The sequence below is a fragment of the Sturnus vulgaris genome, chromosome 1, assembly GCF_052056855.1.
Source record: "Sturnus vulgaris isolate bStuVul1 chromosome 1, bStuVul1.hap1, whole genome shotgun sequence".
NCBI classification, from domain to species: Eukaryota; Metazoa; Chordata; class Aves; order Passeriformes; family Sturnidae; genus Sturnus; species Sturnus vulgaris.
This window is the reverse complement of record NC_142243.1, coordinates 68,720,468-68,742,589: the sequence shown is the minus strand read 5'-3', so window position 1 is coordinate 68,742,589 and position 22,122 is coordinate 68,720,468. Positions and strand designations below refer to the sequence as shown.

Sequence of the window (22,122 nt, the reverse complement as noted above, 5' to 3'; positions counted from 1 at the left end):
AAGGTCCTTAACTGATGTGGAAACTGAAATCCAGTCATTAGCGAGGTATCCTTGGATAGAGAAGTTTTCGTACTAGGTCTTGTCTTAGCTCCAGCCTTCAGGACTTCAGGGCCCTGTGGGTAGTAGCCATTGAAGCTCCTTGAAAACCTCGATGGGATGTATCTGTGGCCATAAAAGGGCTAACACAGGTTTGCTGGGCTCTGTGCAAAAGGCTGTAGTTGGTAGGAGAGCTCTGTCAGCAGAGGACACACAGTTCTGAGCTGGATTTACTGGCATGGGTCCAAGGAGTGCCAATAAAATCTGGAACTGCACCACTATTTATTTGTGTATGAACGGAGCTGTACAGCAAGTTGTACCAGCCACATATAATGTGATACAATGAATTTTAAAGGTAAACATAGAGGCCCACTAGTGTTTCAAATAAAACTTTGGAAAGGTGAATTTCTGTGCTTAGAAAGTTGCGGAGTCTCCCTTTGTAGCTGAGTTGCAAGATAATGGACTTCAAATGAACCACAAACTTCTGATTGCCTTTGCCCCACTTTCTAATTCAGACCAGATAGAGCTAAAGTCACCAGCTTTGATGAAGAAGGAAATCAACATTTCTCTTTTAGGCTTTGTTTGTGTAAACGGGCAGCTGCTTGAGTATGCTGAAGTGTGAGGATTGTGAGCAGAGAAACAGCAAAAGTGAGTGGAAATATCGAAGACATACCACTAATACATTGGACTGCAGTTCAGCATTTTGTTAAGGGCATCATTTGTATTTATACTGTCAACACAGAGTGGATGAATGGAGCTACAACAAATGATACATTCAATTTGAATTTTTCAGTGTACTTGAGACATGATTCTGTTTCTCCAGAAAAAAAGATGATGTTTTTCTGCTGTTTCAGGGATTAGGTAAATCCCCATGAGTGATGACAACAGACAGAACTAGGGCTTGCAGAAGTATAGAATGGAAAATATACTTGACACTTGTGAGAAGTGAACTCTGAGCTGGTAGTGTGGTTAGACACACAAGCCTCATTTCACAGGGCTGAAATACTGCCTTCTCATTCTCCTATCTTGAATCATGAAACCCCACACTCTTCTTATGACTCTTTCAGAGGGAGCAGTGAAATTATTCATATAAAGAACCAGAATTGCTCAAACCACATCCCTTTTATTTATCTGGACCAAACTACAACTTCTACCAAGTTTGGATCATTTAGTATAAAATTCTCAGTGTTCCCAGGCTGGTTTTCTTCTCCTGCTCCGTTATGTTCCTGACCTCCTTCTGATAGCCTGCTTTAAAACTGCGTAGCTACATCTGGTGTCAGAAATCACACCTTGCTGGGTGCTCCTATGTATGGAGCATGATGCATGGAAGAGAGGCTCAGGAGGAGGAATTTCAGGTGATTTGTTGCCCTGATGCCAGGAAAGGAGGTGACTGCGGTGAAGAAGGCTTGAGCAGCTGTTCAAGCAGGACAGAGGAAGTTAGGCCTGGGCAGAGGAGGAAGGGTTTGTACTGTCTTGAATGTGTCTTGAATTATGTCAGGGCTGCAAGAGAAGGGAGGTGAAGTGAATTGAAGGAGCCTCCAAGCTTTGGACCCCATTTGGAGAAGGGTGAGAGATGGAGGCCAAGGTAACAAAAGAGCCACAGTGCTTAAGAGCTTAGATAATTAAAAGGCCCTTAGCTCAAGACTGAACTTCCAGTGAAGGAGGCTGACTTCAGTGTAGAGTACTTTGAGACTGTTTGGCTACACACTCTGGAGTGCAGGAGGCCAAGGGCTAAGAGATAAGTTGCCTTCAGACACCTTTGCATCTCTTTCTCTTTTTTAATTCTACTAATGCAGGAAAAGCATGCTGAGTAGTTTTTCTCTTATAGTCAGCAAATTCATGATGCTGTCATGTAGCAGAGAAGTGATGTTCAGCCATACCTCACTGTTCCCTTGCCGATGAGCTGCAATGAGTAAATCTCACTTGTAGCCCTTCAACATGTCAACAGCTGGTTCCTCAGAAGTTGTATTTGCTTGTCTGCTATTTACTTGGGTGCTCTTCAGCACTGTCCACCTACAGAGGACTTCAGGAAGGGATCCTCGAGTTAACCATGGGCTTCTGTGCTATGCTCAGAAGTAGAGTCAGGATCAGAGTAACAGGTTTTGGTTTGGGGTCTTTTAAATGCTTTTGCTAAGTGCATTTGAACTGCAGGCTTTTTGCTAAGTGTTGGCCTTACATTAATAACCCTTTTTGAAAGTCTTTGTCTAATTTGCCATTTGTGTCATGGTTCATGGTGGTGGCCGTAGAAGATTTCAGGTTGTTTTGTTTTTTTAATCTGAAGACAAATAGTGACTTTTAGGCTTGTTTTGTTTTTTTTTAATCTGAAGACAAATAGTGACTTCTAGGCTATCTACAGAAGAGGCACTTGAAGTTCCTACAGAAAATATTTGTGCTCTCCATGATAACAGAGCATGGAGGGTTATAAGATCTATTGTGCATCACTGGTGGAAACTGGGGATTGTAGATGTTCTTGAGCTATGTCAGCCAGGTCTGTGGCTGAAGATTTGCACCAGGATATATAATTTTCATTATATAACCATAAACACTATTCTGAAAAAGTCCAAAGTGCTTTATATTTCCATTTTACTTTTATGGACTTGCTCAGAGTAATCTGCCATCTGGTATTTTTTTCACACAGGGCAGAATGAGGTAAGGGGGGAGAGATGCTGTTGCTCAGCTTCCACTGGGGGAAATATAACACCTTTCCCCTTTCCTTGATGTCCAGCCTGGCTCCTTGCATGAAGCTCTTCACATTAAAGTCAGAGCTGACTCTCAAGGCCTGCTTTTTGGAATAGTTGTGATGCAGCTTTCTTGTAATGTACTGGAAAAAAAATGCAGTGAAAATAATTCTGATGACAGCTAGAGGGAAGTAATAGCTTTCTTTGCAGACATACATGCAAAGACTAAGAAAAATAAGTGCAAGAACTGTACAAGGGAGGGGGCTGCATTCAATGCTTGAGTGCTACATGCCTGTAGGAAGTCTTATGTTTGTAAATACAGGAGTCAAACAGATTTCCATTGCCAATTGCTTTTAACATTAGCTGAGTGTTGCTTCCCTTTTTTTAAAAAACCTTATTTCTGTTCTGCTTTTGTCCCTTCTGTCTGGAATAAGCTGTGCAATGTATGTGGTAAGTGCAGAATAAAGGGGGGGGAGAAACCTGACAGCAAGATGAGTTGAGTCAATCTTGCCACAATTCCTTTCCCCCCCCCTAAATAATCAAATTGTTTAGTTAGTCATTGCTGAGGAGAAGTTCTCTACTCAGCTTCCTGCTGGCTGCACTGACTTACAGGGCTGCTCTCGATTCCACGGACTGCAGTGCCAGCGTCTGACCTCAGCACAGCTCCCAAGCCCTTCGTGCTCTTGGGGAGGCCGTGGCAAAAATGTGTTTGTGCCTGGGCTGCGTGCAAAGCTAAAGCCCTGTTCAGAGCTTGAGGAATGTTAGATTATCCTTTTTCTTCCAGCCCCAGTGGCTGGTGTGAGCATGCTCCATGCATGCATGGCACTGGCTATTTGCCAGGTTTAGAGTAATTTTTTTTTTTTTTGAATGAGTGAGTGAATGAATGAATGAATACCTGATTAAGTTAATGAAGCTGAGCCAATGGTGGGAGGGAGCGACTTGGCTGCTGCCTGTTCTAAGAGATCTGGCAGCACATTAGACTTGCATAACGCTTTATAGCTCCATGCTGCGCTCCATATGAGCCACAGGAGAGGGCTGCAATAATTACTCGGCTCTCCGATTGAAACCAGCTGCAGGTAGCTAGTCATCCTTTTGTCCATTCCACTGGTGTCGGGAGTCACTTGTCTTGTGCTGTGGATTTCCAGGGGCAGATGGGTAAGGTGCTTTCACAGAAGTGATTGCAGTGGTGAGGAAGCATGTTTGTGGCTCAGTGGCTTTTACAAAAGGTCCATTCAGGTTTCCAAGCTGTGATTCACTGGACCCCCAGGTTCAATGCAGGAATGTTTTTACTTCCTGAGTTCAAAACTTCCATATAAATAACCTTGATGGGAGCTGTGTGATTTTTTGTTCTTTCTTCACCTGGCTGGGAAAAATAGAGCAAAAGGTTTTCTTGTATCTGGGGTTTTTTTGGGGGTAAGAAAAGTAATTTTTAAATCCTCAGAGTTCATTTTGATTGTTGTTTAAGACAAGTTCTTTCTGGTAGCCCTGGATGGTACATACCTTTGTTTCTCACATACTTAAATTAAGAGTACTGGCACTGCCTGTTAGCACACCGCCTTCATTTGTCAACGTTCCCTGCTTGAGAGCAACGATGATGATTTGCATTCTTGGTTGGAACGGGTGGGTTTTTTAATTGCAACTGAAGCTTGTGACTTTGGAACCTGCTATGTTTGTATAATCCTGCATTTTTTCATTTTCTTTTCATTGTTTTCTGTGTTGCCTAATCAGAACAGTTGTGGCAATCTCAGCCTCGCCATGCTGGCCTCAGTCAAGTGACACTGGTGATGGATTGGGCTCCGTGCCCATTTTATCTGCTTGCTCCCCATTAAGCAGGAGGGAGGTTCCCTACTTACTGAGTCAGGAGGAGTAACTAGGCACTTGTTTTTGTGGGCTGCAAGGCCTGGGGAGGTGTTTTAGAGAGAGAGAGATGGTGCAGAAGACTGGATCTGGCTTTTTTCTTGCCCGTGTGTATTCGTACATGCAGTGACCCCTGCGACAGTGCCTGTGCTGAGATGGTCATCGTGAGGGTCTGTGCAGGATGAGTGGGTGCTGCTGCAGGCCACACCCAAGTGTAGCTGACTGGAATGAAGAAGAAATATTAAAGAGTTAGAGAAAAAGAAGGTGCTTGAGGGAGATGTTTAACGTGTTTTCTGTCTGCAGCACTGGGGGTATGTGCTGTGTGCCTCAAGACCAGCAGGAGCTTCTGGCTTTTTTGTTTTGCCAGTAGTGATGGTCAGTCATCCTGATTTGGGAGGGCACCAAGTGTGTGCTGAGGCAGTGAGCAAGGGCTGGTGCAAAATGGCTTCAAGTTAAAGCTTTGCTGAATGAAGTCTGAGAGAAGGCAAGGTGTTGGAATCCATTTCAAGGGGAATTTAACATCAGTTCATGTTTCACACTTTACAGATGGACTAATTATAGTCTAATTTGCTGGCACGTGAATCTACCAGAAAAGCGGTCTGCAGGGAAGACTTCCAAGGAAAGGCACTGAGCATGCAGATGACCTTTCCAAATCTTCCCCTAAGGCCATGCTCTCACACTGTCCCCTTATCAGCCAGGTTTAAAGGCACACTCCTCCCCGTGAGTGCCTGTGCTTATCTGTAAAATGGCTGCTGCTGGCTGGTGTTCCTGGCTGGATCTTCAAAGGGGTGAAACGCCCCCGGTTTCTGTAATTTTTCGTGGGGGTCTTATTCAAGTCTCCTGGCAGCGAAGCCAGGCGTCTCTCTTAATTTGTTTTGCAGAAGATGGAGAGAGAATGTTAGCGAGCATTTTCAGACACATGGAAGGAGACCTGTGTGACATATCTGCAGTACAAATGTGTTCATACAGGCATGACAGTTTCTGTCACAAGTTAAAATGAGTGGCGAGTGGGTGTTGCTACGTTTATAGTCACTCATGTGAAATTTTCAATGGAAAATTGTGTAGGCAGCTCCCATTGTAGTCACATTGTAGGCACATTTTAGATAAATGAAAAACATCAACAAAGTAATTTGTGTATTAGACTTGTTTATAAATGAACTCTATTCACTCATTTGAGCTGCAGAAGCGCCTCAAGGGGATGGGTGTGAGAGTAAAGGATGTTACTGAGCATTGTCAGATGTCCTGCTCTGGCAGCAGTCGCTGCAAAGCAGGAGATAAAAGGTTGGATGCTGTGCTGGCCACTTGTGGAGTTGCATAGGTGGGATCCCCCTTTCTGTCCTGGTGTCGGTGAGGTTGAAGGAGCATTTCAATTTACAAGCGTTGGCTCCATGGCTTCCATGCTGCCACCACAGACTCTGGAATGAAGAAGTGGAATGCTGACTTCCTGAGCATCTTGGGTTGGTGCTCCTCATGTCGTGGCACAGCTGACTCCAAGGCTTGGGGAGCAGGGCTTTGGCAGGGTTTGGCAGGCCTCTGTCAGGCTGTAAAGGCTTCAGTGCAGCATGGTGGTAAATGATCCAGCTGCTGGAAAGAGCTCGAGCCGTGTGGGACTATGCAGCTGGCAGTCAGCCTGAGCTGAGACCCCAGGCCTGAGCAGCCCTGGAACTTTCCTTTATGGCTGCAGATGGAGCTGCTTCTCATAGGGTCAGCTGAGGTTCACTTTCTGCTGTCCAGCTGAGAGAGAAAGCTGTGCATCAAGCTGTGCACACTCAAATGGCTTTGCTCCAGGGCTCAGACCCTCACTTAGCAGTTACATCCTTTCCCTTCCCCCATAGAGGCAGAAGGCTCTGGAGTCCAGCTTTTCACCCTCAAAAAAACCTCACTGCATCAGCACTGTCGGCTCATGCATTTTTATCTGTGGATATCTGATGCTGTTTCACAAAACTCTGTTTCCTGGTGTCAAGTGATGAGATGGGAAGTTCCACTTCTAGCAAAACTAGTAAGTTTCTGATCTTGTGGGCTGCAGGGAAAAGCTAGAGACCTTGAGCCTGAAATGCCTCAAACAGAAGAAGGACAAGTTTAAAGTAGTAATAATAGTAATAGTAATAGTAGTAGTAGTAGTAATAATAATAATAATAATAATAATAATAATAATAATAATATTATAATAATAATAATGCCCTTCACCTTTATAATTTTAATAAATCTTTTATTAGTGAGCCAGTATTGTGTGTTTCAGAGGCAGGAAGCTGGGCCTGACTCCTGACATCTGAGAGTCTGGGTTTGGCACTGCAAGGTGGGGGATTTCTGTGCCAGGGAGCAAGGTAGGGGGTAGCAGGATGGCCAACACATCCAGCCCTCCAATGTCAGCCCTGACATGGGATCAGCTTGCAGCTCTTGGAGGAAATGCTTCCTTGTTTCCAGCCTCTCTGGCATCTTGTACTGCATGCTCTGGTACCACCTCTCTGCAAAGCATGCTGGAAGAGGAGGGATCACCTTTGCTTAAAGTTTTTTTCTGTATAAACAAAGGATGTAGGGATGTGAATCCGTTTAAATCACCTGTAGTACTCACAGTCCTGTGAAGCTTACATGTAGCTGCACTGCTCTGTGTGTGTTCACAGAAAGGACAGAAAGGTCTGCTGCACACCCAGAGCATGGAGTGACTTTTACAGATGCTGAAAATGAGGGCATCTCTCCTGTTGCAGAATAAAGTGATGGCAACCACATGATCTGATGGCAGAAACCTGCAAACTTGTGAAAGTTAATTTCAACTCTTCATTCAGCAGTTAGCTTAAGTAAAACCAAAGATAATTCTAGCACCATGTTCCTGTGCAGTTCACCAGCACCTACCAGGCATAACAACTATGTGTTTTTAACTAAGCACAATCTAACTATAGTAGCACAGGAGGCATGTGCCATGGTTAGGACATGCACATCTCTTGTTATCATCAGAATTCAGGGTAAGTAGCAGAAACAGTTAATCAGTGGAGTAGCATTCTAATAATCAATTTGTATCACCTGTGCTCATGAACGGCTGTCCTGGGACTCCGTTATCTGTCCATCCTTTTGGGAATATGTGTTACACTGTTTTTTCCTTTCTCAACTCTGGTACCTACATACTTCCATGAAATTCATGGGAATGTTGAGCCTTTGGGCATCTCACATTTGGTGATGTGCTGACTGAGGTTTGCTTGTATCACTTGCTTTTTGTCTTGCGTGGAGTCTGTCTGATCTGACTGGGGAAAGGAAGGACATGCACAACCGCTGCTCACTGTGCCGAAACCTCTAGCAATTTGCTGTGGCAGATACCCAGAAGTGTAATAAAAACTAAAACTGCACTGGACAGTCTGTCTTGCGAATGAGGTGTGGATCAGGAATCCTTTCATTTTGGGAGGAGAATTTCAAATTTTCTTAGAGGTTTTCATGTTCCTTCTTAATGGATCTCTGCAGTTGGCCCTCCCGGGAATTCTGCCAGGGAGCTGTGAAATTGTTCGGGTTGGACAATAAACTCCTATAGCTATTGTTGGCGTGCGCTGAGCTGCACATGGCAGGGCTAATGGAATCTGTAGCAGCTACCACCGTGAATATGTATCTGGCAGCGGGCAGGCTGTGGGGCGGGGGGAGGAAAGCTGGCGTACAGATTTCAGAGGCAGAATGCAGCTGCGGAGCCCTGAGCAGTGTGTCTGCCTTTTCGTCTCTCTGAATCTGATCCTGCAATATGCCAGCCTCCTTGGAGGGGAGGGGAGAGGTGGGACGAAGTGCCTCCCTTCTCACTCATTCCCAGCGCTGCCGAAATTACTCACTCGTGATAGGATGGGCGGGTGATTTGAGGCGGGAGCATCCGAGTGCGCTGCTACATCTGCCCGGTAACACCCCAGGCATAAAGAGCCGCGTATCAGGCTCGACTCTGCCAATGTTGCATTAACATCTACGTGCCAGGCAGGGCAACAGTGCCTGATGGAGGAGGCACACTGTTTTCTAGTGCGCCGATACACGTGAGAGTTTGCTGGTCATACCTGGAGCTGGAAAGTGGAAGTTGAAAAATCATAGTACTCTGTTTGTTTTTAGGATTTACCATCAAAGGAGCCTTTTCGTTTAATTGAATATCCCTGAGGCTGGAAGCTGACGACTGCCCCCCTTGGGTGTTTGCTTCTTGCACCAGTCCTTCCTCCTGGTGGCATGTGATGATGTGAGCTTGCTGGCAGCTGCAGAAAGGTCAGGGACCGGAGGAGGATGAGGGACCAGGTTTTTGAAGCAGGATTAGAGACCCAGAAAAAGGATGTTAGCTGCACCATGGGACAGAGAAAGTGCTTGATTTCTCAAGGCAGTGGGAGTCCCACCGTTTGCATAGCCAGGTGCTGCTGTGGTTTGTCCTTCTGGCCCCAACTTCCCTGCACCCCAAGTCCTGGGTGGCGGGACACTGCACGTCTCTGTGTTTGGATGCCTGTGTTGCTGGTTATACCTTTGCTGCAGTGAATTTCAGATAAATAAAGGAGGTCAGCATCTGAAGCTGTAACCCAATATCCTCTCCCGTGTTTTAAATTTATTAGATGAAAGAAGTAGAAAAATGCTGTTTTGGGAAACATAATGAGATTTGAAGTGCCTTGCAAAGAGACACTGGAGTTTTGCATGAAAATGCACATCCGAGCTCCAGTGAGCAATCCCTCTGGGACCAGAGCAAGCCCAGATGGTGACTCCTCCAAGTGATTATTTTTCTGCCTTAAGCCTTTCCAGGAATTTGAGTGTGGGCAGACTGCCAGCGGACACTGGCTGTCCAGACAGTTTAGCAATGTTCCATGTGTACTCACTGCCAGAGATACCAAAGTCCAGCTGCTCTCCCTGATCTCTTTGTCCCTTTTACCTTCCCAGCCATAATTACACATGCCTGCACGCACGCACGCACTTGTGACACACACAGGAGCAAAAAATCACCTGGTGTTTCCTGCTCGTTTGCATATCTTACAAATTGTGATTGACAGCTCTAAAATTAAAGAGAAAGGAAAGCTCCAGAGTCTTAGAAAAATGTCTTGAATAAAAAAAAAAGGAAAAAAAAAGCATACAAACAACAAACCCTGCATCACACCACAGAAGGCAGGCATTCATCTTTCTAGGACAGCCAGCAAAAAACTGTTTAACCAGGTCTTGTACCTCTTGCCTTTGAGACACTCTTGTTTGGGTTGTCTCCCTTTCAGTGCTTCCCAAGCAAAATCAGTTCTCTCTTATCTTTACTGTTGCTGGAATTTGAATTGTGCTGAAAAGTTACTGTTTTAGGTCTTGAAGTAGAAGTTGGCTGGTTTATGCTGCATATTTGCATTTTTTTGCAAATCCAGTCCTATGTCTGTTAAGAGTTCAAAGTCTCACTGTGAAGTGCTTGGGCTTGGAAAAGTGAGGCAGTATTCACTGCTCTATGGTTCTCTTATCTCTTGTCTCCATTAAATTTATTCATTCCTCCTGTGTTCTCCAGGAGATTTTGGGCAGACCTTTTGTTACCGGTAAAGATGAAGTCAGCCATCTGAAAGATTGAACCAAAGAAACCAAAATGCACAACCCAAAAGAGTTAGTATTTGGTATTTTTGCAGGATGTTAGCTTTGACACTGGAGGCCATCCAAACCTCAGTGGTTCAATGCTATTTAGCAGAATAAAATCTTAGCTTCAGTTCCTGCATAATGAAACTTCATCCCGTTTCACAGAGCTTCGTAATACTACTTTCAATGCAGAGAAGCTGAACCCACATACCTCAAACTTTTGGAACCACTGGTTTTGGGGAGCCTGGTTTACCCATCACAGCAAAGGAGCCTGTCTCTATTTAGTCCCCTGTACAAGCTCCCTACTCTGTTGCAGGCAGAGAAGCCAGCCCTCTGCCTCTGCTCCCAGCTTTTCCCCGTGGGAGCATATTTAAATTCTGGATTTGCAGCTCATGTTCCAGAAGAGATTGGGGGAGGGTCCAAGCCCAGCACGAGCTCCCTATGGCAGAGGGGAGCAGGATGAGCACCCCATGCTGAGGATGTCTCCCCGGGCAGCTGCCTGGGCCAGGATCTGCTGACTTACCTACCCAAGCCAACTGCCCTGGGCAGAAGGCTACAGAGAGCTAAAGTTAACCAAGGATGACTGCGCAAATGTGAGCTCGGCAGTTTTATTTTTAGTCGAACTTAAAAAGAAAAATCTGTAAGTCATGTGTAATATAATAATTTTAGCTGTTGCCAGGACACGCTGAGCTACTGTTAGGAGGAGGGGAAGGCCCATGCTGATCTAGCAGGGACCCTGTCCCTGTCTCCTGGCTGCCCTCGTCGCCGCAGTCGTGGTGCCGAGGTGATGGTGCTGACAGACCAGGGCAGGTCAGGATAGTGCCAGGGCTGCTGCGCTCTGGGTGTCACTGGTTCTTGCACATCTGAAGCTGCCCTGAGTTCTTTCATCCTCCCTATCTCCTCAAAGCCAGAGAATCTACCCTGAAACAGTGCTTTACCCTCCTCCCTCAGCTCTAGCTATTGGTGTTCCGTTACTGTTTATCAATATTTAAAGAATGGAATAATTAACTTAAGACTGATTGTATCAAATCATTAGAAGGTTTGGACTTTTCCTGCAGGCTCACAGCAGCTTGGAGGACCATAAACGTAAAGAGTGCTTTTAAAGATAGGTTTAATCTGAGTCTAGTGTGTCTTCAAAGTACTTCATACACATATAAACATCAGGCTTATTGTTCATTAGAAGTGAGGCTGCAGGGAGAGAAATTCCCCAATGGAATATTACTTGCCATAAGATAAGTATCATTACTACTTTCAGCATTCCCTTTAAAGTGGGCTATATCCTATCTCTGTCTTCTTTCACATCCGCTCTTAATTCTTCCTCTCTGTTCTTCTTACGTGTAACACATGCTTTTCTTGTCGAGCTGCCGCTCATGTGAGGTGCATGGTTTCTCATCACCCATTCTTGCACAGCTTTCAAAACAGCCAGAAATGCAGATGACAGGTGGTGGCTGGACAGGGGCTGAGGAAAAGTTTCACTCTCCATGAAGGTTGATTAGGCAAGGCAAGGTAGTTTTCACGAAGAGAGTAAATGTGTTTCAGTTGCAGTATTTTCTTTAGCAGGTAATAGAAGAATTAGAAAGACTTTGTTGCCTTTGGGTGAAATAGGTAATGCAGAGAAAGCAACTTACTCCAATAGCAAAATCAACTCAATATAAAACTGCGAGTTTTTACAGGGGGGGTGCCTGTGATTTGGATCAGGAAACTCAGACGTTTTTCTGAGCAGTTCTGGGCAGGTGTTCCCCAGGCTGAGTATTTTGCTCAGTGTTTGGACCTGTAGCCATGGCTGTGAGTGTGGTACCCACAGCCTCTGTAGTGCAGCAGTGGCTAAGAAACGGTGGAGTTGGATCCTGCCGGAGATGGATATGGTGCCAGCACCTGGCTCTGGCCTACCTGCATGTGGCAGGGAGCTCCTCCCAGCAGAGTCCTGCCTGGACACCTGAATGTGAGACATCAGTAGCAGAGGGAGTTCAAAGCACCGGGTCAAAAAAACCCCCACCAGACATCAAAAACCTGGCTCAGATCCATCCCTGGCTCTGGGCTGCTGCTGTAAATAGCTCGCGTGGCTGAGGTTCACTGCCAGACTGGGAGATGAAGGACACGTGTCCCTGTAATGAGCTGTGGTGTGGAGTGGGGACAGGAGGCAGCTGCTGCCTCCACAGACCTGCGTGGTGTCATGTGAAGCTGCCCTGCTGGTGTCTCTGGGGCCCAGGGGTTTAGGAGTGACCCACCACCTTCTCTCTGCACCACTCACAATGACTTGATGCTGACAATATTTTGTCTGTGCCTGTTCCTCAGGGCTCCCTGCAGTGCTCCCATGTTTTTTTAGGGCACATTAGGGTGAAGGCAGTGGTCGTCATTGCAGGAGAAGAAGAGGCTGGACGAGCAAAGCAGGCACCATAGAGACATGGAGGGTTTTTGTAGAGGAAGGAGAACGGGCCTTGGGAAATAAATGACTGCTGCTAAATGTGCCGAGTTACGGGCAGGTTGTTTCTGATATGCCTAAATTTTAAAATGTTTTCCTGATGCATTAGCAGACATGCCCAGGATTTTTCTGCTGTTCACAGCATAGCTAGCTGTCAACTGCTCCTTGACGTGAGAGTGGCAGTGCCTGACCATTTTTTTTTTCTAGAGGTCTTTTTCCTATTTGCTGATTTAGCGTGTCTGCTTATTTGTTATCATTTCTTACTTATATAAGAATAGATACTTATATATTATGAGAATATATACTTACATATCTTGACGATATAACTCCCATCTACCTTTCCCACCCTTTCGTTGCAGAATCCAGAGGAGCTGTTGGAGGATCGTGCTCACAGGGAGATGATTCCTCATGAAGTCACTGGATCCCCTGCAGAAATCAAATGTGACTTTCCGTTTATCAGACTGAAATCAGAGCCAGCCAGACAGTGAAGCAAGCACAGTGGAGGGGGGACGGCGAAAGATGAAATCCAACCAAGAGCGGAGCAATGAATGCCTGCCACCTAAGAAGAGAGAAATCCCTGCCACCAGCCTGCCTTCGGAGGTGAAGCCGGTCCTGCCAAATGAAAACCACCGTGCAGATAACCTGGCATGGCTCCCCAGCACACCCAGTGGCCAGGGCGGCCTGGGGGGCCGGCACCGGCCCGGGGGCACCTCCTCGATGGAGGCAGGCTTGCAGCAGGGTTTGCACAAGTCACTGTCTGCAGGGCTGGACTATTCCCCACCGAGTGCGCCCAGGTCCGTTCCAACCTCTACCACTCTTCCCACGGTGTACTCGCCTGCCCTTTCCCAGTCAGGGACCCCCGTTTCCCCCGTGCAGTACACTCACCTGCAGCACACCTTCCAGTTTGTCGGGCCCCAGTACAGTGGATCGTACACCGGATTCATCCCCTCACAGCTGATTTCCCCAACAGCCAATTCTGCGACGGGCGCCGTGGCGGCGGCCACAGCCGTTGCGACCACTCCATCCCAGCGCTCCCAGCTGGAGGCTTATTCCACTTTGCTGGCCAGCATGAGCGGCTTAAGCCAGCAGGGGCACAAAGTTGAGCCGCACCTGGTCAGGACGCCTGGACTGATTGCTGCTGGGTCTCCTCCACCCACCCAGCAGAACCAGTACGTGCACATTTCCAGCTCTTCCCAGAGCACTGTCAGAAATGTCTCTCCTCCAACCATCCCAGTCCCCCTGCACCCACATCAGACAGTGATCCCGCACACCCTCACCCTCGGCCCTTCCTCCCAAGTGGTGGTGCAGTACACTGACTCGGGGGGCCACTTTGTCACCAGGGATCCCCCCAAGAAACCTGAGAGCAGCCGGCTGCAGGCAATGCAAGCCAAGGAGGTACTGAATGGCGAGATAGAGAAGAGCCGGAGGTACGGCATTTCGCCTTCTGCTGACATGGGTCTAGTCAAAGCAGGCAATAAACCAACTCCCCATCATTACGAGACCAGGCATGTGGTGGTCCACTCGAGCCCCGCTGAGTACGGCGTGCGGGATTCCTCAGGTGTCCGAGCCTCTGTCATGGTGGTCCCCAACAGCAGCACGCCCACGGCAGACATGGAGGTGCAGCAGGCCGCCAACCGTGAGACCTCTCCTTCAGCCCTCAACGACAAGGGAAGTTTGCACTTAGGAAAGCCAACCCACCGGTCCTATGCCTTGTCTCCGCAGCAGGCTCTGGGCCACGAGGGGGTGAAGGCGGTGGCCACGCTGTCCCCTCACACCGTCATCCAGACCACCCACAGCGCCTCCGAGCAACTCCCCGTGGGGCTGCCGGCAACAGCGTTCTACACCGGGACCCAGCCACCGGTGATCGGCTACCTGAGCGGCCAGCAGCAAGCCATCGGCTACCCCAGCAGCCTGCCGCAGCACCTGGTGATCCCGGGCACCCAGTCCCTGCTGATCCCAGTTGGCAGCGCGGACGTGGAGCCGTCGGGAGTCGCACCTGCAATCGTCACGTCGTCTCCTCAGTTTGCAGCAGTGCCTCACACGTTTGTCACCACCGCCGTCCCCAAGAGCGAGAACTTCAGCGCAGAGCCCCTCACCACCCAGCCTGCCTACCAGGCCACCATGGTGCAGGCGCAGATCCACCTGCCTGTGGTGCAGTCCATTGCCTCCCCTGCCGCCGCGCCCCCCACGCTGCCCCCTTACTTCATGAAGGGGTCGATCATCCAGCTGGCCAACGGGGAGCTGAAGAAAGTAGAGGACTTGAAAACGGAAGATTTCATACAGAGCGCGGAAATTAGCAACGAACTGAAAATAGACTCCAGCACTGTGGAGAGGATCGAAGACAGCCATAGCCCAGGCATTGCCGTCATACAGTTTGCAGTGGGGGAGCATCGAGCACAGGTAATGGCAACGCATGATGGGCTGGGGGGGTTGGACTGGGATGCATCCTCTGGTCCCCCAGGCCACATCACAGCTCACTTGCTTTGGATTCACTCGGACTTGGTTCTTCATCCGTCTGTGATTCAAGCTGTAGACCAAAAATCATCTCCCTCACTGTGCTGGGGGAGCCGTCAGGTAACACTGGTGATACTTGGATATGAAACGGGTCTCTTTTATAGCTGGAGAACTCATAGGAAGACTTATGTGAATTTCGTGGGGTTTGATTAAAATACTAGATAACGTAAGAAGTATAAAAGGTTACATTTTTCATTTTGGTAGGTGATTTTTACCATTCACACCAGAAAGGTCATGATAGAATCTGATCAAAACCTACCCTAAAGAGATAGGTAGGGCACAAGGCAGTGAATTTCCATGGCTTAAAAGCTTGGAGCTGCTTGGGAATGGTTCTCATGCACATAAGTTACTGAAATGCACTGGTGTTTTACCGAGGCTTCGCTTGAAGGTGGTTTTAACATTGCATGGCTCATGTAAACTCTGCAGTCAAGTGCAATTTGGAAGGAAAATCTGTCTAGGTGTCTGGGCAGGCTGTGCTTCTGACCTTTGTTCCTGTGTTTGCAAAGCAGGGAGAAAACCTGTAACTTTCCAGAGGTGTTTTTAGACTGAGAACAAGTGCATATTGATTTTAAAGCACTATCCTGATGTTGTCCATTTTCTGAGCATTTTAGATTCTGTTGGTTGATACTGGAAAGTTCCGATGTGTTGTGTAGCATTTTAGCTTCCTGGACGTACTCCGTTTAGATAATCCTATTGCAAATCTTTTTGTTTCGGTGTGAGTGCTGTGAACTTCACCATCTGCACCTCTGTTGCTGCAGCCTCAGCGCTGGAGAAGCAGAATGAGAAAGTGGGAGAATGAGAGGAACTGGACATGGACACAGGTAGTAACATACCTGATGGTTTGGAGGAGAAAAGCAAACAGTGATAGTACTGAGGAGCAGATCACACAGAAAATTTCCTACAGTCTCAGCAGCCTGTGGCCTGTCCTTCCCCAAGTGTACATACATGGTAAATCACTACATGAGGCATGTCCTCCTTCTCAAGTCAAACAGGCAGACTCCCTGTGTGGGTTTGTTCATGTATGTGCCTGCATCTGCACAGCTGATTGAGGTCGAGCCTCTGGTGCTTTCAGTATAGAGACTTGATTTTTTTTCCCCACTGCTTAACTGTATTTTGGCACATCTCAGGCGTCATGGTTAGAGGAACTGTCCTTGGATCAGGACCAGTTACTATAATTTGCCATGGTGCCTTGAATAATGAGATTTCAAAACTAGCAATCTCCACTCTGCAATTGCCATCTTGTTTACATTTCTCTGCCTGCAGCCAGCCCATCGGTGTCTGCACAGCAGAAGAGGTACAAATGAGCAGGTAGCGTTTGTGTCACGTCTTGGTCACAGCGCTGTCGAGGCCGGCAATGGGCTGCAGTCCCGGGAAGAGCTGCGGCTTTGCAGGGGGTGGAGTGCCATCCTCTGGCAGAAAAGGAGCAAGTCCCAGGCTGTACAATCCAGGGCCTGGCACACGGGTCTCACCCAGCAAAGTGTCACCTTACAGAGAAGACTATCGGGAGCAGGTTGACTTCACAGCAGCTGAAATACTCCCCAGTTGTGTTTCCCACCGGGGATGCTTCCAGAACGGAGGGCAATCACATCAAGATATGATTAGAAATGGGAGTTTAATTTAGGTTTCCTGCAGATTCCAGGACTTGGGTCTCTTCGCAGATCAGCTGTGTCCCTTGCATAGCAGGGACGACTGCCGGTTTTCCCTCACCTTGGGGCGGGGAGAGAGAAAGAGGGAGAGAGACAGCGCATGCATTTCTACATGCTTGAAATCTCTGTGACCTCACCCTTACCCTGCTGTGGTGCACTGGAAGTATTCAGCCTCATGTGCAGGTGTGCAGCAGTCATTACTCCTTAGAAAATGGCCTGTGCGAAGAGGTTTAGTCTTCTCACTGAAAGAGCGGTGCTCTGAGCGCTGGCACCGTGATGCTGCCGCACTGAAATAGAGCTCTTGACTCCAGAGTGCAGGGGGATGGAGCTGCATGTGTAGTGCAGCTCCAAGGATTTCATTACAATTGAGTTTCACTAGCATACGTGCTTCTGCAAGGAGGGAGCTTTTCGAGTGGTATTACCAAGGGAGCGTAAGTTGTAAAGAGTAAGTGCCATACAAAAATAGTGTTGTTATCATTAGCTTTGGCTCACTTACTTACTCCTCCCAGGGATCTCTGGGAAGTCATTATAATATTGATGAATTTGTATTTTCAGGCTCTGTGCAGACATTAGCTAATTTTCTCACCAGTTGAGGGACAGAGGTAGGAGGTTATTTTCAGCTGAGCATATGTAAACAGAGAGGCACCGGGCAGCTACTGTTGTGTCATGTCACTGCAAGCCCAGAGCTAGTCCTCCCCAGCACAGCACTTAGGCAGAAAGGGGTCATCTCCCTTGCTTTTCCAGTCCTCCAGTCACCTGGAAAATCCATCCCTCTTGCAGGTATGGAAACGCAGAGGAAAATCTCTAGAGGAAAACACACCTGAAGGCCTTAGTAACTGAAATAATTGAACTAACTGTCTTTATCCCTGGAGGGATGCTAGGTTTCCATTTCACAGCATCCCGGCTCTGGATTAAGAAGTGAAATAAGTGTCAACTGGGCCAGAATCCAAAGTCCAGCTGCTACTTCTCTGCATTCAAGATGCCTAGAAGAAAAGACTCGTGGGTCTACATCTCTCTGGAATTCCACATATTATTTTTGTAACAAGAATTTCATCATTATTACCTGTCTGTCCTTTTGCTGCCAGGAGAACATAGAAGCCATAATTCACCTCCCTTGATGCTAAGGTCAAAGCACACAGGCTATGCAAAATAAATTCTCTGAAATGCTGCATTTCAGTTCCTGATAATTTCTAAAGTATAGATTAAGTGGAAAAGATGAGCATATAGTTCTTAATTTTCCTTCTTAAAAAAAACCCCAAAATGTCAAAACCAAACTGGAATCATAACCACTAGAGATAGGAAAGTCCCATTACAGTATCCAGTTAGTAGCCCTAACTGGTTTAGTTTAATGCATATTTTAGAGTGTCATCTTGTTTAATTTTCCGCTTACATCTTTCAATGCATGCACAAATGGTTACATTTTCTTGAGCTCCCCTTTTCATTATCTTTGTCACTGTAACAGACACAGAAAGAGATGTTGACTTAGTTCACTGCTGCAGATGGAGATCTCTCCCAGCCTTCCCCTCATGTGATCTCTGTGTCCCCTGGTCACAGGACAGTAAGTCCTTTTGTCTCCAAGTGATGGGTGCCTGTGGTCTGGCCTCACGTTACTGAGTTCTGTGAGTGCAGCAGATGACACAGCTCATGTGATAAAGGTGGCAGCCTGTGGTCTGCTGGAACGAGAGGCGGCTTCTCTTGAGAAATTACGGGATTGCATGACTGCAGAGAGCAGCAGCCCCTGATGTTCCAGCCCTGCCTGCCTTTGCTATAGTAACAGTGGACTGAACTGGGGTCGATGCAGCCCTGGGGGTGCCCAGTCAGACCATGTTCTGGAGAGTGCTTCTGTGGCACAAGGTGCTGCCTAGAAATCTCTTACAGGAAATCCATTCTTGTGAAGGCATCGGAGCGCAGGGGCAGCATTACAATTCCTAAAGTTTCCCTGAACAAGGGAGGTTGTGTGGGAGCAGGGCACTGCAGAGGCTTCTCTCTGTGAGAAGGAGAGCTTCTATTCTGTGAATCCACCCAGTTGTTTTTTAAGCCCGAGGAGCCTTTCAGCACCCACAGCAAGGCCTTCAGTGGAGAGCTCTGCTGCTTAATTGCACATTGTTTCCAGAACTGCTTCCTTCTCTTTGCTTCCAACCTGCCACTCCTAGTTTCATCACATTTTAATAGCATTATGGAGAAAAACACTTAATTGGAAAATATATGCTTACACTTACTAAAATATTGTTCACAAGAACCGCTTTCATTAGGCACCTTTTGCTTTTGTAGTTGTTATTTTGGTTGTAGCAGCGAGGCCCAGCACTAAAGTTGTTGTGTTTCTTAATGATGGGAAGGGTGTTTCCTGGGCATCAGACCTGCCAGCCCCTAGTGTCTGTATCCCAGCTCCAGCTGGGGTTTCTTAAGCTGTCTTAAGTCTTGCCTACTGAGTTTGGCTGAGAACTAAAAATTACAAAGGATTATAGAAAGTTGCAGATTTCAGTGGCTGCACTGAGAAGTTTTGGGTGTTTTCACCAGTCAGTGTTAACAAATAGAAATATAAATGTAGCTTGCAGTAGAGCCTCGGTATGCTTTGAGAGGAACCAACATGTTTGTTTCTTTCTTTATCCTCTTACTAGTAGGTTAGAAAAGTTCAACATTTCTTTCGCTCCTATAATAATTGTGGCAAAACACTGGGTGGATGGGGGGGAAACTTAAAATACGGGGGTTTGTGTTTTAATGCAGTGGTCAGAAAAAAAATTTGGGGGCGTTTTTACTGAACTTTCACACTTCAGAGGTCTTAAACTACTATTGTTTCTAGAGGATGGTTGCGTCAGATTCCTCCTTAGCTGAATCCAGAAGCAGACAGCTAAAACAGGGCTCGATAATACATGAGGGAACCCATTTCAAATCAATAGTGGTACATGCACAGTGTTACCACATTGTGGAGATTCCAGCATTCCAACATCTTTGGTGTTATTCATGATCACCACCACCAATTCTGGCATGTGTTTCAGTGATCAACCCTTCAGGCAAGTGTTTTGGATGCTACATTAAAAAAAAAAAAGAAAAAGCATAATGTGTGATGGAAGTGTGTTGTCATCAAGGGGAACTTGTGTATTGGTGAGGATGATGCACACAAGCATGATTCCCATAGATACAAATAGCTTTTAACAAGGATGGAAAAGTAGAAAAACATAGGAAAGAAAACACAGCAGGCAGGCAGGCAGAAAGAAAGAGGTGAGAAAAAGCAATATAAAGGAAAAAACTGTGTCTACCAGATGATCCATGCCTGGAGACAGCCTACAGTTTTTGTGCAGACAGCATTTCCACGTAAGTTCATGGGAGATGCTGGATACTCAGTACTTCTCCTGATTAGACTCCAGTTAAATTGAGATGCATATAAGGGTAGGAATAGGATCCCAAGTTCTAGGCAAGTATTTCTGAAAATCCTGGTGCTGGACTGTTTCTATCCAGCTACGTGAAGGGATGGGGCTTTCATGGTTACCTCACCCCACTCTCCATAGTTCAGAGCTTAAACCAGGGCTCGAGTCAGGTCCCTTTCCACTATTACAGTGTGTGTAGTTTGACTGTTGGGAAATAGTTCTGGTTGGAAAAGGTTTAGCACGACAAAATGATGTGGTATCTTATGCCTCTAAACTGCTTCTTTTGAAATTCCTTGTACAGTGGCTTACTGTGTTGGGCAGGTGGAGTTGGCAGGATAATGGATGCAGTGTTATCCACTAGCCTAGTTGCAGAAGTACATAGCATATATTTATAGACTCAATTAGGTTTTTTCCAACAGAATCAACCCTTTCATAAACAGCAGTTGGCTGCTAGAGCATGGCATGCACTTAGAGACATCGTCAACATCTGGTGGGAATCATTTGTTTCCTGGTTCTGGAGCACCTGTCTCTGAGCTGTTGGACATTCCTGAGCAAGTCTTCTTGTCCCAAGGGGCTGTGGAGCTGGTGGGGTGTGAGGGGCACTACCAGGGGCCTTGCTTGCAGGGAGGACAGCTGGGGGGTGGCATTGCTAGCAGGGATGGGGCAGGGCTGCTGAGGACAGTGCTTCCGTAGAGTCCAGCCTCTTCTGTGAGACACTTAATATTATGAACAAATGTGTTGGAACACTGGAGTGCAGTGTGCACCTCAAACTGCTTCTGTGTCGAAATGCATTTTTAATGATGCAAGGCCATGCTGGGTGTGACAGCGTTACTCGTTACCGGAGGTGAGAGCTGGTTTCACAAGCCTGTGATGTCCTTTTAAGTGAGTCCATGGTCCTGGAGAGGGAAGGCTCTCCAGGCAGCTGGTATAGTCCATGCCTGCTGAATGGCTCAGAAAGGAAGTGAGCACATGTATTCAGGTGATCTCCTACCCTTTTGCCCCTACCAAATGAGAGTTGCACCAACAGAGTGGGATCCTGCCCCTATGCCTGAGAAGAGCTCCAGAGCACATGAGAACCGTGGGAGCAGAGCAGTGGGTATCTGTCTTCAGCACAAGCCAGCCTCTTACAGTCACAGACCTCACTGGTGTGACAGGCAGCAGTTAAAAACACGTGCCAAGTTTTAAAGAAGTATTAGTCAGAATTTCCTGCTCTCTTTGTAGTGTGCTGGAGAGGGGGGAAATCAGCCCCATGGGTTGAGAGTCACATGAGTCCACATCAAGTGTTTGAGACTGCACTGAGTGCTGGACTGTTACCACGTGCAAAGATAAGTGGGTATTTTATCGTGTTTTTATCAGGTGTTTTTATCATGTTGGGACCTCAAGGCCCAGCATTTGCAAGGTCAGGGAGCAGGGGACACCTGCTGTTGGTCTGTTCTGGCTATGGCAGATCCCTGTAACATGGTTAGGCAGGATTCCTAACCAGATGTGTCTTTAAAATGGGGTGAAGCAGGGGGAAAGGGAACATGGTACAGAAAAGGAGACAGGGTACAGGAAGCACAGGAGGAAGCAGGATCACCATCTCTTTGAGGAAGTGCAGGAGGTAAACTCTGCAGCAGAGTGGAAGACCAGGTGTGGGAAGGGAAGAGACTGGACTGGTAACAGACTGCTGGGGGAAAGCAGCCTTTCACTTGCTGCTCTTATGGCTACAACTCTGTACGTGCTCACGGCCTTCCCCTGGCAATTAGAGTGCCTTCACCCTTTCACACTGCTCAGTGAATGCTTGTTCGGACAGAGAGCAGGGTGCCATTCCTGTGATCATTTAGGAAATCGTGTCAGAACTGAGAACTTCTCTTGAGCCATCCTGTGGTTGGAAAGAGTCTTCAGATTTGAATTACAGGTCCTAGGTACCACAAGGGGATGGTGGGAAACAACTTGCCAGACACTGAAGCTGTTCTAACTCTTATGCCTGTCTGAGTGGCTGGATAAAGGTAAAGCTTGATTCCTGCTGACGTTTGTGCTATGAAATACTGAGCTCAGAGAAAGTATTAACAGCTGGGTGACAAGGGCTGGAGTGAAGT

At 47.1% G+C, this 22,122-nt stretch overlaps 1 protein-coding gene across 22 annotated transcripts in view; it reads left to right on the top strand.

The window, feature by feature from the left end:
• ATXN1 (ataxin 1) overlaps positions 1-22,122 on the top strand; it is a 369,363-nt gene that overhangs the window by 338,419 nt on the left and 8,822 nt on the right. For all 22 annotated transcript variants that reach the window (XM_088169133.1, XM_088169201.1, XM_088169118.1 and 19 more), the window contains one exon: positions 12,879-14,919. In XM_088169133.1, the coding sequence (XP_088025259.1) occupies positions 13,039-14,919 (1,881 nt within the window). In that variant the 5' untranslated portion in view covers positions 12,879-13,038. The remainder of the gene's footprint in view (positions 1-12,878; positions 14,920-22,122) is intronic.